The sequence below is a fragment of the Osmia lignaria genome, chromosome 7, assembly GCF_051020975.1.
Source record: "Osmia lignaria lignaria isolate PbOS001 chromosome 7, iyOsmLign1, whole genome shotgun sequence".
NCBI lineage: Eukaryota > Metazoa > Arthropoda > Insecta > Hymenoptera > Megachilidae > Osmia > Osmia lignaria.
In genome coordinates this window covers 4,466,267-4,477,516 of record NC_135038.1, presented here as the reverse complement: position 1 = coordinate 4,477,516, position 11,250 = coordinate 4,466,267, and the positions used below count along the sequence as shown (strand labels likewise).

At 46.2% G+C, this 11,250-nt stretch overlaps 2 protein-coding genes across 4 annotated transcripts; both read right to left on the bottom strand.

Moving 5' to 3' along the window:
* Positions 1-852: 852 nt before the first annotated feature.
* Positions 853-8,182, bottom strand: LOC143305413 (uncharacterized). Of its 2 annotated transcripts, none has more exons than XM_076688932.1 (4): positions 8,067-8,182; positions 2,131-2,216; positions 1,835-2,059; positions 853-1,758 (listed from the first exon to the last, which is right to left on the bottom strand). In XM_076688932.1, the coding sequence occupies exons 2-4, from the start codon at positions 2,209-2,211 to the stop codon at positions 1,078-1,080; spliced, it is 987 nt and encodes a 328-aa protein (XP_076545047.1). In that variant the 5' UTR covers positions 2,212-2,216; positions 8,067-8,182; the 3' UTR covers positions 853-1,077. The 2 variants fall into 2 exon arrangements, with proteins under 2 accessions (XP_076545047.1, XP_076545046.1); XM_076688931.1 differs by having other exon boundaries at positions 7,862-8,145.
* A 159-nt stretch (positions 8,183-8,341) lies between these two features.
* LOC117609573 (hyaluronidase) lies at positions 8,342-10,972 on the bottom strand. Of its 2 annotated transcripts, none has more exons than XM_076688930.1 (5): positions 10,851-10,972; positions 10,232-10,446; positions 9,720-10,146; positions 9,176-9,380; positions 8,342-9,076 (listed from the first exon to the last, which is right to left on the bottom strand). In XM_076688930.1, exons 2-5 carry the CDS (start codon positions 10,374-10,376, stop codon positions 8,843-8,845), a joined length of 1,011 nt encoding a protein of 336 aa, XP_076545045.1. In that variant the 5' UTR covers positions 10,377-10,446; positions 10,851-10,972; the 3' UTR covers positions 8,342-8,842. The 2 variants fall into 2 exon arrangements, with proteins under 2 accessions (XP_076545045.1, XP_034191978.2); XM_034336087.2 differs by lacking the exon at positions 10,851-10,972 and adding an exon at positions 10,656-10,788.
* Positions 10,973-11,250: the final 278 nt, after the last annotated feature.

Below are 11,250 nucleotides of genomic sequence, written 5' to 3'. Positions count from 1 at the left end.
GTTTATCGAACGATCTACCGATTTCAGGCAACGCTACCACCAACAACTCGGTCGCAGCAGCTACACGTTGTCACAGCTTTTTGGCTGATCTGATAAAAAAAAAATGTTTCTCGATTTAGCCAAAAGAAGTCTGCGTTTCAATTTTGTTAGAAGAGAAAGTATAGCTACCTTGCGCTACCTGTCTTTTTTCATTCATCATCGTTTTCTTCTGTTTTCACTTTTGCCAATCGGACGTTCACCGTGCTCTTAATTGCTTTATTTGCATTCCAACTGGTACACCTATGACACGACTTGCCAAGTCGCCTCTTGGATGCCTGACGAATGTCGACGCACCATGCGGTATTTCAACCTTCCTTTCTCTTTGCTCTTCTTCTTTCGTCGTGTTTCTACGTTTCTATCCGAGTCTGCTTTTGGAAAAAAGTGTCAGTGGTTAGTGAAGTATTTGTTTCCAATTAAGGAAAATGAACGAGGATTTACCGGGATGGCATCTTCGCTGACTCTTTGTTTATTCTCTGTGAGACACTGGATACAATGTATAACTTTAAAAAGCAGTCAACAAAATAAAACGTCTTTAGACGTTTACAATGATTTGTCAGTTGTGCTAGTTAAGAAGTAATTTTAAACAGACGTAGATTTCTTTATTAAGCGCTCGAGCGTGTTAAATAGTTAATATAATAATAATAATAATAATTAAATATATATTAGAATTTCTCTTTCTCTCGCGTTCTCTCTCTCTCTCTCTTCTTCTTTCTTTCATCCACTCCGCATCTCATTTTCAACGACGATCAGGAAATCAGCCTTGGAAGGCAATCCTTTTGTTTTAAGGCATTTTCGAACGTGATATCTCCGCGATAATTATGTATGACGTTATTTATTCTATAAAAAAAAAATAAAATAAAATAAAATAAAAAGAAAAAACGAAGATTCTGGTCTATTTACAACGAATCAAGTAATTTATTGCTGATTGGACTAGGCAGATGTGAATGATTCTCAACGAAACAGAAAAAAAGAAACGATCCCGAACTTTTTGATCTGTCTGACGATTAAAAAGTCAACTAATCATGCGATTTCTTTGCTTCAGAAATCCTTCTTCTTATCCTTGTCCACGAGCACATTGTCGTGGTAGCTGATTTCCTGGCCAGCGACAGCCGGATGCAGATAATGGGGCTCCACATCGATCTTCTCCTTAACGTCCGAGTCTAAGACCATCGAGTGATGGGGTCCTCGATGAAGCATCGTCGTCGTCGAATGATGCTGTTGTTGCTGCTGCTGCTGCTGCAATTGCGGCGGTTGTTGCTGTTGTTTTCCCGATGACTGATGCTGATGTTGATGCTGGTGTTGGTGCGAGTGTTCTTTCTCCTCCTCCTGACTGTACTTCTTCAGTAGCTCCCTCAACTTGGTCAGATCCACGTCTTCCTCGAACTTTGAGAATAGCTCCTTGGCGCCAGACTCGTCCAACTTTTCCGAATCCTTCAGCTGTTTGAACAACTGCAAGAATCTCTCGTTGGCTTGGACACCGTCCCCGGTCGAGTTCTTCGAAGCGTTCAAATTCGGGTTTAATAACAAATCTGGTGTTTCGTGAACGATATTCACGTTTTTATCTAGATTTTCCTCGGTTAACGATTGAAGCAAGGTATTGTAATCCGGTTTGATCTTGGAGGTTTCCATGCAGGAGCTACAGGAACAATTGGTGATGATCTGAACCTTCTTCTGCATCGTTATAGGATTATTCTCTTCGTCCTTGCAATTCAGGATAACCTGAAACGTATTTGGCAAGATAGTTAGCAACGATAAGACGTTCCCAGCGGTTCGAGTCACCTTTTCGCTAACTTACCGTGTGCCAGACGCTGTCTAAAGGTTGGCAAGAGTCGCAATAAGGTCTTATCAGGTCGCCAGGAGCGGAGGGTTCGCTATGGGGGACCATGTACGAGAAGCAAGCACCTACGCACACGTTGTTGTCCAATTCCTGCGAAGAACATTGCGGCCAGGTAACCACCTGTTTGATGGGGGTCGTCTTGCACCAGCTGTGCTTATCCGGATACAGCACGATGTTGTGCACCTTAAAACGATAACGATCAACGTAAGTTTGTCCAAGTAACGAACTGATCAACAGTGAACAGATTCCAAAACCTTGTGTTCACGATGGGCATGCAGCAGAGTCGACTGAAGAAACAGAACGATCGCCAAAGTCAGCTGACATCTTGATCCCATGATCCCTGAAACAATAGGAGGAGAGACAGGGTATCCAAATCTTTTCGACTGATTGGGCGTCTGGCTGAAATAATTGCAAGGTGAGAAAAGTCGGGCCTCTGTAATCTACGGAAAGAAAGCAACTCTACTTATCTCCCTATTGCAAACTTTCTAGCTGACTATCTATCGCAGGGAAAGATAAACGATCGGATATCGAGCGAAAGAATTTCGCGATTGCAATTCAAGGTGCGCTGCGTGTATCGTGTGCACGTGTGCACCTCGTATTCTCTGGTCCCCACCCAGAATGAATGAAAGTCCCGGCTCTCGAGGTCTCAGGTTCGACGACCGTCTGAAATTACGTCACCGGGATTTGTCGTGCTACCGCTTCTTCTCTTTTCCCTTTTTCTTCGCGTTCGTCGCGTGAATTTTGTTTAAAGCGAGCTACACACCACGACGCGCGTATAGACGGCTCGTAAACCCGTTGGAATCACGCCGTTTTTTCGAGGAACACGAGCTGAACAGGAGAAGCGAACCGGGTCCGTGGATGTTATTGGCGACGACGCGACGCGACACGACGCGACACGACGCGACCGGCTTCATTCATAAATCGTTTAGGACCGATTCCACGATTACCTGATCCGACGAGAAGCTAGATGCTCGAGTTTTCAGTCGCCGAGATGTCGAGATAACGAAATTCCCCGCGGTCCCACCGGATACATGGATACAGGGAAAGAAGAGTCTTTCTCGTCGACGTCCCGGCCATAAATAGCGTCGGATTTAGGCTACGAGACTTGAATACGAGATGTACACCTTTTTCCGGCGGTACACGAAATTTTCTAAGGCCACGTTGCAGTGGAAACGTGGAAACTTTCGATCACACGAATAACAACAGGAAAAAAGAACTACTAGTTAAGGACTTAGCAGATTGGCACGGTTAATTGACTCAAGGGAAATTGATTTATTGTCACGGTTCAATCTTTAATGAAGCGATAATTCCGCATCGGTGAGGATAAGGGAAGAAGCGAAAGGGTATATTTATAGTCCGGTCGGATCGATGGCGGTGGAAAAAAGCGTCAATCTCATCGTACGATCTTTCTTGATCCTTCGGAGATCAGCGAGAACAAGTGGTACGAACGACAAGGTAAAAGGATGTGCAGGCCCAATTACCAGAGCTCGGCCCCTTTTTTGGTCCCTTGAAAAATCTCCGATCCGTTTAACTGCGAACCATCAGGAGGAGCCCTTCGCGCATCCTCCGTCCTTCAGGAATTCACTTTGTCGTTGGACTCGCGAGTTGAATTCCTGACAACAGAAAGAATCTCGTCTCTTTCCCCAGGACAATTGGCCCTCGGTATTTCCAGCAGAGGATCAACTTTTCGTTCCCCTCCGATGCATTTCAATCCACAGCCCTTTTCTTATTCTCCCTCTGGTGCTTCCCCTTTATCCACCACTTCATTCGTGGAATCCCATCTTTTCTCTCCGCGATTTTCGTCCACTTTATCCTCGCGTTGCTCTATTCTCCGTTTCTTATTTCTCACTTCTAAGAAATTCGCAACACGTCTCTCGCGGCTGCGCGAAACTATCGTGAAAGCAATCAACTTTAGGATAAAGAAATAACGGATGCGTTCCAAATTAAAAAGATAACTTTACCAGAAGCTAATATATAGCTTCGTGTCACGATGACTCGACGAAAGATGGTATATTTAATTTGTCAACGTTGTTCAAACAAGCGTGAAAGAAACTAAGAGATCGGGCAGTGTTTTCTTATAAGAGGATACAGGTAGCGGAAATTAGCCTAAACATATGATAGTCTGAAAATTAGTGTTCTTAGCTGATTCTTGTTGAATCACCCTATACGCGGTGACGGGGAAAGGTGTGCGGCTACACTGTTCGGCCGCCCATCTCGTTGCTGCGAGCGGAGATTTGAATGACCGAGTAGGGGATACAACAGGGACGTACTTAATCCGGATGAGTTTCACAGCTTCCAACGAGTACCACTTCATCATCTCTCTCCGTACTATGATCCTCAGTTTTCATACGCACAGAAATATGATAACAAATTCTCATCCCTTTCTCGTTTTATTATCCAACACGATTAACGTCACAAAATATCCACTACCTTTATAATTCACTTCTAGAATATCTTTCAGTTAATATTTTCTTTAATTGCGGAAGTTTGTGAATTCTTGAAAAAAAATCCTTTTCATCGTGCCAAGAGTATTTACAATGTTGACGCGTAATTTGCCGATCTGGCGTGAAAGTTTCTGTAGCGGAAGGGTTAAAGAGGAAAGATGGAAAGGAATACGGCCCTGGGTGGGTCGTAGCCAGAAGTCCAAAGCTCTTTGTTGCTGCGCCACCTTCTCTTCTCGCCTCTAGGTCCGTGTCGGTGGCGTGGAGGATCTTCGGTCCACCTCCTTCTTCACCTTCCTCTTCCTCTCTCAGTCCCGTTTCTTCGATTTGCTCGTGTCGTCGAGAAACGAGGAACGAAGACAGGCTGGCCAGAGGCGAGGAACCGAGAACGCACATCCGATGGAGAAAGAGAGAAGACAGGGGTCCTGCGCCCAGCCGCGAGATTAATTTGATTTTCAAGCAAATTTGACGCGCCCCCGAGCCTAGGCGGACGAGTACAAAGGGTGCCGCGAACAAAATCTGTTCGTTTGCTCGGCGCTGCTCTTCCCGCGGGACCTTTTTAAAAGTACGGGATTAAACCCGTCCTATCGAGCTTAACACCTACCGAAGAGGGACAGAGAAAGCTGACGTGACACGCTTCCAGGAAGCTCCTAATAGAAATTCATATATCATTCGGACTTTTCTCTGGCGAGAGAAGAATTATGTTTAGCGAAGCCGAACCACGATTTCGACACGCGTTTAGTCAACGCGAAAAAATGTTACTGCCGCTAGAGAAGACGATCGGATAACGAGGGAATATTTTCACTGGCGAACAGGTACAACTTCGAGTACGGGGATACGAAAGAAATTGCAACTGCTCGGCTGGCTCACCTTCGCCGGGCTACAGGTCTTAGGCGCAACCATATCTGGAAGAATGACTGGTGGTACAGGTCATTGTTCAAGCTTATTACGTGCTAAATTCCTTTTCTCCCGATAGACAGAAGGTTAAAAACGATACGCGGTCTTTTTACGGCTGTGAAATCTTTCGTTACGCGTCTCGACGTTGACGAAGGGTTCTCCCTTCGAAGAAGAAAAAGAATGCGGCTGCTCGATTACCGCATAATTTTATAGCGCAATATGTTCTTCAACTTTAATGAGAAATCCCTATCTTCCGATTTGGTCTAGCCCAATTTCGCATTTTGCGACCGTCCTTTGCTCCTCTTTTTTTCTCTTCGCGATACCGGTGCCGTGGGCAAACTAATAGGGGGGCGGAGGGGTCTAGGCAGGGTGAAGATCCAGAAGGGGAGGAAAATAAAAGAGAACAGAGGGCGAGGTAGGGTGTAGAACGCGCCAGAAGCGAGAGGGAAGCAGGTAAGCGAAGAGGCGAAGAAGCGAGAAAGAAGCGGACCCAAAAGAAGAGTAATAAGAATGAAAAAAAAAAAAAGTTTGCCAACAGCACCGGAGGAAGCCCCGAAAACACGTTGGACGTGTGGCGCCATCTCGGCTCCTTTTTTTTCTTCCTACTTCACCACCACTCGCCGCACACCCCTCGTGCTTGTTCCTCGTGCTTTTGTTACTTCGCCCATACTAATTCTTCGCGAGCTGCACGGCGTGCCCAAAGTGTGTGCGGGGAGAAAGATCGAGTCGAGAAGGGGAATGGGGCCCGAGAGAGTCGAAGGGGCCTTATGCATCGACCAGTGTCGGATTAAGCTGCTTTCGCACCCTCTTCGTTCCTTGATTAGATCGCAATTTTAAGCTCGCCGAAATTTCAACACCGTTCCTAATCGTTCCACGCTTTCGATCATGCTCCTCTCTGTTCGCTTTTCCCTCACCTCCGACCACGTCAGAAATCACGGCTCGACAGACGTGCATTGAAAAAGTTCAGAGCAGTAGAAACATATCGAATTTGCCAATGAGAATTGCACACAAATCGCGTGTGTGTGACCGCTTTAAGAACCGTGTGTCGGTGTCGTGGACCCCACGAGAGAACGTGGACCACATACCTGCAAACGAACGTTCTTAAAAGGAAGGGCAGAGTCCAAGAACAGGTCGTTAAAATGTAATGACATTGTTGTTTTTAATGCTCGCCTCTTTAAAACGGGCCCTTTCGTCTTCCTCGAGCCTACTTTAGTCGCTACCAGCTTTCTCGTTCTTTTTCCTTCTTCATTTCCCAGTTTTCAGTCAAAAGAAGAAAAAAGGTATCCAGAAGATCTCTCCCTATTTTGATCCATATTCCTCTTCTGTTTTCCTTTCGTGGCGCGTCGCTTGCAAAATGTTTTAGCGATCGCGAGAAAAGTAGGCGAACGTTGATTTCTCAATCTGGTAGGTAGGTGTTGCTCTCACAAAGAACCGGCAATTTGTACTTGGTTCTTTTAATGATCCCTTTTGGTAACCGATAACCCGTTACCTGAGGTGCATAGACACCATACCGGTGGGAGATGACACAGCTACTTTGCCAGCTTTTATAGCCTGACTGTTGCGGTAGATTGACATAGACCCCCCTACGAGTCTTCGGTTTTTCTTACTTTATTACAACACCTACACTCTAATCGAAGAACGTAAAACAAAGAAGAAGTTTAAGGCATCAATTTTCTTCAAGTCTAACTACTCGAAAGGGCGTGACGGTGTTCGTACATTAGGAAGTATAGGTTCGAAACTCGCTACCTACAGCTTTAAAAAGGAACGCCATAAGATGTAATTAAGCGTGAGCCAATCTTCGGAGAACGAGACCGGTTAATGATATTTCGATATTTACGAGATGAAGCAACGTGTCTAATAATAGACTCGATTTCGTGTCATCCTGTTTGCTCGTAGAATTGCTTCAACTTGTCTAAATTCTTCTCCCCTTCGATTCCTCGCGAATTTATCGATCAAGAAACGGCACGTTCGATGGAATCGGTACCACCGCGTAAGTAGGTAGATCGCTGAATATTTTTGGAATTGGTCAATTAACCGGCAGTGGCAAGTCGGACCAGTGGCAAAAGGTCTTCATTAGAGTGGGCCCGATGGCGAGTTGGCTACCGCGCAACAGTTTAGCTCGGAAGTTAACTGTTGCGTCTAAGAAGAGCTATCATTAACTTGAGAATAGGGTCTGGTATTAGGATTAGTGGGCAAAACGTTTTGGATAGGGTGCTTCTGAACTATTTAGCCTGCCAGTCCTTATCCTTTGCCCGTGGTCTCTCACACTTTCCAAGGAAAGCCTGTGATCATCGCGACCTGCTCAGCTGGCGTTAACTTTCTTTAGCCTCGGAAAGGGAACTGTCCTCAGGGTTTCGTGACGCGACACGATGAAATTTCCGATAACGATCTACCAACTTCTTACCGAGATCATAACGGATCAGAGACGAAAAATCAGCTGCATCACTTTGTCGGGGGGAGCCTATCATTACCGGGACATTTTTAAACAAGACCAGGGAAAAAACTTGCGTTTGCAAGAAAAACCTGATGGATATAGATCTCGATTGGATGGAGTTTCTGGTGGCGTGGCATACGTATTACGGTCTAGTAACTCTGGCAACCAACTCGCTTTGGCAGCCTTGGCTTTTCTCAAGAAACTGTCACTCACCTCCGTGTACGTCAGCGACGTTGCAAACTACGCACCACTCTAGAATCGCCGTGGAAAGATGAGTAAACAGTGAGAACGTACGGATATACGCGGCGTTCCTACCGCTTTTCTCACTCGGCTGGATCCTCTCCTGTTGGTCTCGCCAGTTCCGAGACTATCGGATCGGAGGAGATCCGCAACGAGAAAATTGAAGAACTGTTTTTACCTCGAAACACGGAGATCCGATATGAGGCTGAGCTGAACCGAGCTGAGCTGAACACGAAACTGTGCTGCCGATCTCTCGTGTTCCGTTCTCCTCCTCCTCCTCCTCCTCCTTCTCTTCCTCTTGCTCCACCTCCACCACCACCACACAGAGTTCTCCTTCAGCTCCTCCTTCTACTCGGTACGTTCGGTTCCGCGCCGTTCTCGTTCCGTTCTCTATCTTTCTCCTTCTCCGAGTTTATCCAGGTATCCAGGTGGAAACAGAAAGAGAAAGGATCAGTCACGGAACAAGATGTAGAGGGGAGGAATGAACGGTAAGCAAGAGAGATCTTTGACTACCTCTACAACGACGTCGCGTGTACTCTGTAAAAAGCAAGATCGCCCGAGGCCTTACACCTCGAACCAGTAAAACTTGTCGTATATGCTAGTGCTAAAGCGCCGCACTCTTCCTCCTCAAAGCTCTCCGATCGCCAGTTTATCCCGGTTCCCTTCCCGTACCGATCCACATCAGGCGAATCTTATTCTACTTTCAGCCAAAACCGTCCCACCACCTGATCTCGCGACAAGTAAGAATTAATAAGGCGACAATTTCATAGGAAATTTATTTCTCTTAAACGTTCTCGACTAGTCTTTGGTTTTCGTAGCACACCTTGCGTTCAACGTCTTTCTATTTCGAAGGTCGAACAACTGCTGTCGTGTACGTCACGTATGGTAATCGTACACCTAACAAACTAAACCATCTCCCTTTACAATTTCTCTCTCCTAGCTTCTTTATCACCGTCAAACCTGATCGACGCTCACGTCCACTTGATTGTCTGTAAAATTGTTACTATACTGGCTTGGGTTCGTGACGGTTTGTCTAACGCGATCGACCGCTGGTCCCAGATCGTTGTTCACGTATTCCCTGAACTGCAGACACTTTTGCTTGCTGTTGATGTCGTTAGAGCTTCCCCAAATCACCAGACCGTCCGCGCCGAGATCCCAGATCTTTCGTAAAGTGGCCTCGAGATCAGCCTGCAAAGATAAATCGGTTTTTAAGGCTAGTTCCAGGTGTTATCAGGTGAGGCGGATCTATCGATTCCATAAAAAGGTTTTCAAAATGAAAAGACTTGCCTTATTCAAATAGGTATCCCTTTGATCCTGGTACTTGTACCAGTAATAGGGAAGAACCTTTTTCCTGATCGTCGTTTGCTTCGCTATTCTCATGGCTTCCTTCACTCTGCCCGCGACTAGTCCAACTCTTTGACTGTTAGTCAGGCTCAGTCTCAAGTAGACCGAGGGTAGAAGAATATCCTCCAGCTCGAACAGCCATGTCAGCCTGGAAAAGAAGAAGACACGATTCTGGCTTACCGGTTGCTTATCGGGTCTGATTAGATAAGACCGATGTAACTTGGGACGATTTGAATTTTCAACCGTGACAAGATTCTTGACACTGACCCACTTAAACGTAAGCGTGGTAATCTGAACAGCTAGGACTGGTCGTAATCTTGTTACCTTAAATCGCTTGGGGAAACTTTTCACGGTAACTGGAGCGCGCAACTGAAAGCTGTTAACTCGACAAACGCAAACGGATAGAATTATCGGTTACGACGATCGAAAATGGAAGAAAGAATCGTTTTCAGAGGAAAGTCTAGTTCTAGTTCAGTTCTGTACGTACTTATCGTTCTCCTGCACCGTGGTGCTATCGCACTGCGAACTAGGTTGATTCGGTGTCAGATTGTAGCAATAAGGGTAAGCATAGTAGCCCCAACTGGCGGACGGTCGGTTTTCCTTTGCAGCTTTCAAAGTCTCCTCCATAAAGAGTTTCCCGTACTTTTCAAATTTGCGTTTCGCTTCCTGTTCCACGCTACCACTGTCCCAGAACGGATGCTCCCGGCGTACGATGTCTATGGAGAGTTTCTTGTACGGCTGAAGGGAGGCCCAATTCTGCCGGAAGATCGGTCTCCAACTCTCGAAATCGATTACTCCAACACCGTTGAACGACTCGTCGGGGATCTGATTGATCAGATGTTCTCGAAACACTTCGAGATGCTTGGTAAGGTTGCCTTCCTGAGGGACACCGCCGTTTCTCTCCACTAGGTTTCCTGAATAACGTTCAAAGTTGTCTGCTTTCCAACTCTCTCCATCGAGATACGTCGAGGATATTAAGGAACGTGTGTATTGTTTTACCCATCGAATCCTTCATCAACGCCGGGAACATTCCAGGATCGTAAAGGATCGCGATCTGATCGCCGCGGAACTGATCCATCGTGTTCTGTCGTATCCCATATTTCTCCGACACCTCCTCGAAATGCAGCCCGTACTTATGGCACATAAAGGTAGGCACGTTCCAGTAAACGTTGAACTCCTGTCTGCCTTCGTCTTTCGGGACGCTCGGTAGGAAGCTGACAATAGAAACGAGGTGTTAGCAGACCGGCAATCATCACGGGGGCCAATGACACGAATTAGATAAGATATTTTTCAGAGCTGAACTTGAACGCTCGACGGATGGCTGTTTTTTTTTTCAGGACATGTATTCGGAATAAGGGCATTCTCTGTTTTACTCGAAGGCTTCTATGTAAATGCATCTCAACGATTAACAATGCACGTGTACCCGAAAAAAAACGCGTCGACGAGCAGCGTCCGAGCCAGCAGGAGCAACACTTGCAGCATCATCCTTCGACTACGACGACAGGAACATGAATTCGAACGCAGCGTTCGAAGCGGAACGATTATCCGGCAAGTCTGACGATCGAACGGCAAGTCGAGCAGGGAGTATCACCTTGCCGGTACGCTTATCGATCAGTACCTATCCTTACTGCTGTCCGTAGGACTAGATCACTTCGCGATGACCTATGATCAGTTCCTCGTGAATAGAAAACACGAACGACGATGGTAGAACAGCGGTGCGACTGAATTCCGCTCGATTTCAGGCCACTATTTATTCCACATCGTGTGTCTCTTCTTCCCCACCTACGTACATCGTCGCCTCTCCGTGTTGTTATCTGACTCCGGGTATTGTTCGGTGATTTCTCGTTTCCGTTTTTCCCTTTGCTTTTTTCTTCCTTGTTTAAAAAGGGTACGACGCGCTGATTAGATCGGTCTCGATACTAAGATGGCATCGAATTAATCCCTGACGATGCAGGATGTATGTATAACGAGAAATCGATAGATCACCTCTGGTCAAGGATCGTCCTAAGCTGAAGACT